Raw genomic sequence first — 7,180 nt, 5'->3', positions numbered from 1 at the left:
ATCAACTTTGAAGTGTCCTCTTCTGCAAGCTCCACCATAATGCATCGAAAAGCAATCCCCGGCCGAACCATATGGAATTCTCTTGGAGATCGGATCCGACTTGGCGAACGTGAAATCGTTGCGGTCAATCGCCAGTCTCGTAAGGTCGACCCGAACCTTACGAAACTTCGTCAGGCCTGCTGCAGAATAATCCATTTTCCCAGCTTTCCCTGAGCATCTGAATCGAGCTGAATACGGCCTATGTGGCAATCGCTTGGCGTAGATGTAAGCGTAATTATTCTGTACCCCGGAAGGCAGTGTAATAAATTCTTTTGGGGAACTGGTATTCATCCCATGACAGTAGACCTTTATTGGCGTGTCACACTCCGTGTGCACGTATATGAGGTATTCACCGTCCACGGAGGCGAAGCCAGCGTTTTTCAGGCCGGCACAGCTTGTGGCGCCTGCAATATGAGAATAAAAATATCCGCGATACATCAAAACGTTTTAAGATGTTCCAAGATCCCGAGGACGAGATTGCCAGTGCTCTAACGGGAGTCGAACATATGAACTCCCGATTGCCGGTGGCATGCGATTACAAGCTTCTCACCGATCCACACCTCGCCCTCGCGGTGTGGACTACTGTGACAGCGCGTTCGCACAGCCCTTCATCTTAGCATTTCTATGCAGCAGTTTTAATTATTGACCAGTGACAAAGATCAAGAAATCAAAATCGCTTGGAGTGAAGTACTAGAACAGTCCATTCTTTTGCGATCAGTCATTTTCTGGGAGGAACGGCATGTGAGTATAGATTGGGCGTGGAGAGAGGAGGTCACGCGTGAAAAGCTAGAGCCTCTCACGCTCTATACACTTCCAGTGACAAACGTCTTTCTTTCCTAACGCCTACATTGTTTAAACTGCGCGTTACCTACCACATTGTCCGAAATGAAGGCGTGTAATATCCATCTGTTTTTGGCATCTTGCGGCTCTCATCTTGCAGGGATTCTTGTATGTGACACCGTCTGTTCCACAAATAGGATCTTTTTCCCTGGAGCAGTAAATCCGACATTCGCACCTCGACAAACCGTTGGGATCCAAAGTGCATTGGCCGCCATATTGACAGTTGCGTTCATTACATGGTACACTACCCTGTTGGAAGGCCCGCTGTTCGCTACTGACAAGGGAATCACCTGACAAAAGGAAAAATGCGAAAAATACCTATACATAACCTGACCTACAAGCAATGTTGCTTTAGACCCGATCAAAACGCAGCTCCGCTCATGTGCCGAACCTAACTCAATAAAGTTTGACTAAAGAGCGACTTTGGAGCGACGACTGATTCATACGCCGTACCTAACTGAAATAAATACAATGGTAAAGGGGCCCACGTACATGTAAAACTTCGGAGTGTATTGTGGTAAGATTATGAAATATCACAATTTATGCGTTAGGTTCGGCACATGACAAGAGCGCCGTGTGAATCACCCGACGCTCCAACGTCGCATAGTGCGACAGACCCTGCCGAATTTAACGTTGTTGGCCGCTCCAAACCTAACCTACCGAACCAAACTGATTCAAACGCCGCTCTTCTGCCACTCTTAACTCATCAGCTAGGTTCGGCGCATGAATGGAGCGGTGTTTGGAACGGGCCTTAGACGCGTTCAGTTCAATACTTAACTTTTAGCTGCCAAAAGCAATGGATGCCTCGATGACAACTTTTGTTTAGGGCGAGGACGTAGCTCTCGTAAAGTACAATGTGATACGCTTTCTATTCAAACCGCAAAAAAGGTCTCCTTTTCATGCAAAAACCGCATGTATTTAGGCGTCTTTCGTTTTTCGCAGTCTTAGAGAAAGTTTCTTTTCAAATAAAATTATCTAGTGGTATTTGCTTTTCATCCTCCAACAGATAAATTTTTCCTAATTCGTATTAGGTAAGAAGGTTTTCCAAATTTGAAAAAATACTAGGTCACCGAATTACTTTTTAAGACATTAAGACAATTTTTCCAACAACTGATTTTTTGAGGGTCTTTTATTAGAATGCTTTACCGTTGCCATAGCAACAGTCAAAGACTCACAGACGCCCCTAAAAAATTCCTGGGAAAAGCATCAAACCTGTATCAAACCGTTTTCCTGCTGAAAAGATCGACAGTATTGTAATCCTTTTCCATTGAAAACTCACTGTTTCCTTTGGAACCCCTTCCGAGCCTCCTTGGTAGATGTCGCAGGATAATTTTCAGACAATCAGTTCGCGTATTTAAATTACATTTGACACATTTGAAAACTGCGTTAGATAAAGCAGATTAGACTCATTCTGTTGTGAGGCTACGGCCTTCGTGACCGAAAATATCGCATTAGTAAAATCTTCTAAAAAGGGCGTGGCCATTTTAAGCTTCGCGGTTTTTAAATACGACTGATTAAAATCTGAATAAACTCTTTGGGGTGCAAAAAAATGCAATTTGACAACGGAAGTGTAGACTACTTAATTTAGAAATCCTTCTCGATATCTTAAGCCACACAATCGGTTGGACTCACAGAATCAATCCGAATTCTCAAACCTGGCAAACTTTCTTCGCTCAGACTTCTAAAACATGCACGTAAGATGATATCTTCATGGAAGAGACTCTCGCAAATCCACCTAGATTACCCCGATTGGTCCTAAAGAATTTACTCTTGGTTTCAACAACTGGGTTAGATGTTTTGCGAGCTGCAGGGGCCGGTTTCTCGAAGCCTGATCAGCGCTAACCATGCTTCGAGCATATTTTTCAGCGTAAAGGATTAATCCACCCCGGTGCGAATTTCCGGCAACTGTAAAATTGTATGTCGCCCAAGCTTTAATACTCAGCGATTTTTAACCTTCGTCTTCGTGTTCCAGCAACCATTTGCTTGGTTGTTGGCTACGCAGCTGGGTGTATTCTACACGTTGCCAAAGAACGGTTGTTTTTTTTCCTCGCAAAAAACAATGATTTACTTTTCGCGTGACTGCCAAAACACCCACAAATAAATCATCTGAGAAGTCCTGGTAGGATCTTCAATAATTCCCCAACGACGCGATTCACTAAAAAGCTCCGCTTTTAAATGCTTTAAAATAGAACTTTAGATCTTAAAACGATAACAGTTGTTAAACACTAAGTGTGTATCACTTTCATTTTACAGAGCGCAAAAGAGTTTTAAGCTAAAACGGAATTTTCAGAGGACTAATTACCTACTGAGCTAGCACTTAATTATCGGAAAACTTAAGAAAACAGTCTGAGTTACAAATAGCTCTGAAAACTGGTAAAAGTAACACGTTTCATTAAACTACTAGCGTTCACTTTTAATAGCATTATCGAAGTTAAGCACTGTTAACACCAAGAGAGCGTTTCAGTACCACGTCGGTGAAATATAACTGAAAGTAAACCGAAATACGGGTAACACTAATCTATTTATTTTAAAACTTAAATCAAATTGAATAAAATCTTCTAAGAACGCGTAGGAGTCCTCAGACGACCAGCCACTTCGAATATGTGCCTTCAGGGTACCACAAGGATCGATTCATTTTGTTCGAACTTTCGAGATTTGTCGGAAAGGATTTTTTTGTTTAAACAGCATGCTTTTCTTTAGCCTATCAAGAATTCTGCTGAAGCCGGAAACTATAATCCTCTGGTGTTATTGCTCCAAATCAGAAGGCAGAAGTACATTTGCCCTGTATTCTGTGGCTAAACTCTTAAAAAATTCAAAGATACTGCAGGAAAGTTAACTGGGTTTCCATCTGTAAGGCTTCGTGTACTAAAAGTAAAACCGAAGTCCGTTCTGGTTAGTCACGGCAAGATTGCGTGACTGACAAGAGTGTGTGCCTTGCAAAAAAAAACAACAACGTCTTTTTTACGTTAAGAGTTTTCTCCAGTCTTACATTGTCCGGTAAAACCTATGATCCGCCATTGTTATGAACTCAAAGTCCTTTGAGGGCGTTCAGATTTGAAGATTTCCATGACACAGACTTTTCCTGAGGACCGCGAGGATACACTATGCGGTTTTTTGTCGACTTCCTAATTAATTGAGCAGAACTTGTTTTTGATATGCGTATCGAATTTCATAGAAACATGTCCTCAGAACGAAGGGACTTTTTAAAAACACCCGAAAATTAGGATACCGTCTATCATATAACGAAATGCGGGATATTTCGGTAATAAAGGTTTGGCAAATACGGAAATCTTCATATCAATCGAGTTGATCGAAGTTTAATTAACCACAAATTTCACCATAGTGGTTGATTTATTTAATGAACGTGTTTGATACCAAAAATTTTTGAGCTTCTCTCACCTTCTGATGCTGCATCAGTTTCCATAAAACTCGCCTTGATATTTGGCCATTTCAGCAAAATATCAAAAAGAAAATTGCGATTTAGCTTCCTAATTTAAGTAACAAAATCGTCGTCTCTAGAATCGAACACGTTATGTAACAGATAAATTCTAAATTCCCTTTCGCAGGGCAGTTTTTTACTGCATTATAAGTTGCATCTTCTCATTTCCTTCAAATCCACAAAATCGGCTTCGAAGTAAAACCAAATAGGAAAAAGACTTGCTATGCCACAAAATTTTACCCCCCAAAACAAATCGACCTTGATTATCAAATATTAAAATCGTGAGGTCAAAACACTTGTTTTGATTATTATAACAAATCACACACACGCAATTTTGAGGGAATAGTGCAATGTCATGCAAATTCCTGCCTTGATACCGACGGTCGCAATAAACTAAGTATTATGGAAACTCACCTGGAAGAGCTTCCAATACTTGATCAACCATTTCCATCGTTACTGGTAAAGATGCCGTTCCTGTCAACATTCCACTCGAATGTCGTTTTGTTATCCAAAGTCTCGCATCTCCTTGTTTGTGTTGATGTTGGCCGCACGAGTTCGATCGATCGATCGCGTTTATAACAGCAAAACTCTTAAGTTGAGAGTCTCTTCGGTACACATTTAGCACTTGGACAAGTGCCGTGGTTCGACCGTTCGATTGCCGAAATAACGCAGTTATTTTTCCAGTGAAGGCTGAGTATTTATTGCCGGATAATGTTGGTAGCGCACACGTCTTCGAACTCACGCCGTCCGAAGCTTTGAAGACAAATGCCAGGAGGGACAGAGCAGCAAAAGTTTGAAGAATAATTTGGGCCATTTCAATTCTTCAATACATACAGTGATCACAGGGTTCGCATTGCAGTTCACTTTGTTTAAAATTGCGAGTGTATGAAAGATCTAAACCGCAAGAGATCTCCTCCCTTGTTGTTGCAAAGATATCTTCACATCCAAGAGGCAGACAACTGAAAAACAATGATCTGTTTTGGGAAAAAGTTTGCCGCTAACTGAGACAAAAAGAACTCGGAAAAGGAAGAATTGAAAAAACCACAAACCTTTGTGTCCAAGAAAACTTCTGATTTCCAATGATTAAGTGAGGATTTTTTGGCCTTTACGTGTCCGAGGTCGAGTTATCTTGAAGTGCAATCAGTTCAACGATTTTTATCTACCTGAGATTTCCTAAAGGAAGCAAATTTCCAAAGAACACAACGTCGATCAAAAGCACTCAGCTGCTAATGAACGCGAATGGGAAGAGTTAAATACTGATTTTAAAAATTGGAAGAAATTAGTTGAAATTCAATCCGCTTCCGACAGATCGATATGATATTATCTTTCCGTGGAGAAATTTAGATTTCATGAACTATCCTCGGACTGAAGTTGAACAAATTACGCCTTAACTGACCTTTAGGACTGAAATGAGCTTGAGCTTGAGTGACTAGGTTTTTTTTATGAAAGAAGTGAATATTTTGAGCTGAACCGAAAACAACAATGGAGCTTTCATTGACCTGCGAAAACGCGCCAAAAAATTGTCCAACGCTCGTGACACGGGACAATCGTCACGCAATCTCAACTCCCGGGCGGGGTCCACATTACCTTTCCCGACCGTCCCAGATTTTCCCCAGATGTCGGGAATCTACCAGATTTATTTGTTGAGAGGAGGCGGGGAACTAGGGCAAAACAATCCAATGTCAACTCTCATTGTACCTAAAAAAGGCTGGTTTGGCCAACCGACTAACATACCACATCACTAAATCAAATCAGGTAATGGGCTCCTCCTGGTGAAATCCACTTTGAATCGGCTCTTGCTCAAAATATTTAGTTAGGCAAAACAAGGTCGGTGACTAAAATCTAGGACAGACAGGAAACAGTAAAATCCCCGAAGCCTCTACTTGTCATAATTGCAGTGACTTGATTTGAATAGGAAGCGCGGTGCGTTTGCATACATATGTGAGGCTTGCATTTGGTAAGAGCAGGGCTACAAGATGTTGTACACTTGTAGTAGCCCTAGTCGACTCCAACTAGATATTCCGCCTCGACCACTGCCACGGGCTGAGATACTATGAAACAGTCCAAAAGAAAAAAGGATTCATAGAGGAACTAATTTTCCTCTCTTGCTTCCACGTTCGAAAGCATCCCTCGCTATGATTGGAGTAAGCACATATTTTTATATTAACTATGACTTAAGGTATCATATACCCCAAATGACAACCTCGCGTTGTCGCTGCGTCACGGTCACACGTTTCACAAAAACCCCAATAAAGCTTAAGTATATATTTTTAAAAATTAAGGCAAGAAATAAAAATCTTTCCTAAAATAGCCATCATTTTCCAAAAGTATGTAGTTTCACAAATTGAGTTCGTTGCCGGTCAGAATTTAACCGGAGAGAGCGAGCGACATCGCTGTGTTTTCTTCACACCTTGATCTAAAAAACCGTGGCGGGGAAATTTGATAATTGTCTGGTTTGTTTTTACACGCTGTTAAACTTCAAGTTTTCATAAAACACGCATTAGCTTTGCTTAAATACTCATTACTCTCGAAGCAGGCAAAAATAAAACTTCCCCGACACGTTCTTTTTTGCCAGATTATCGGGCGACATTCTTGCCAAATTTCAGCGAAAAAGGATGAAAACTCGCTGTAAGCCATTTGTTGACAGCTTCTAATTAGAGATAATGTATTTATAGAATCGTTTTTCCTTTATAACTTTGTCTAGAAGAAACATTTTTTCGCGGAACGTTTTGCAATGAGATGTACCTGGGAATATCAAAAACTAAAGTTTGGCAAATTATCAATTTTGGGTTATACTGATACACGGTAACCAGCCAACAAACGTTTAAATTAATGTCGCAAAACATCTCCGGCCGGGTTCCC

The 7,180-nt window shown here is 41.0% G+C and overlaps 1 protein-coding gene across 1 annotated transcript in view; it reads right to left on the bottom strand.

The window, feature by feature from the left end:
* LOC137996199 (uncharacterized) overlaps positions 1 to 6,833 on the bottom strand; it is a 260,410-nt gene extending 253,577 nt beyond the window's left edge. The window contains exons 1-3 of the mRNA XM_068841623.1: positions 4,733 to 6,833; positions 912 to 1,169; positions 1 to 443 (exon numbers count right to left, since the gene is read on the bottom strand). The exon at positions 1 to 443 is cut by the window's left edge and continues 196 nt beyond it. Coding sequence (XP_068697724.1) covers positions 1 to 443; positions 912 to 1,169; positions 4,733 to 5,132 — 1,101 coding nt within the window. The 5' untranslated portion in view covers positions 5,133 to 6,833. The remainder of the gene's footprint in view (positions 444 to 911; positions 1,170 to 4,732) is intronic.
* Between the last annotated feature and the right edge of the window lie 347 nt (positions 6,834 to 7,180).

Source organism: Montipora foliosa, chromosome 3 (assembly GCF_036669935.1).
Source record: "Montipora foliosa isolate CH-2021 chromosome 3, ASM3666993v2, whole genome shotgun sequence".
NCBI classification, from domain to species: Eukaryota; Metazoa; Cnidaria; class Anthozoa; order Scleractinia; family Acroporidae; genus Montipora; species Montipora foliosa.
This window is presented reverse-complemented; position numbering and strand designations above follow the sequence as displayed.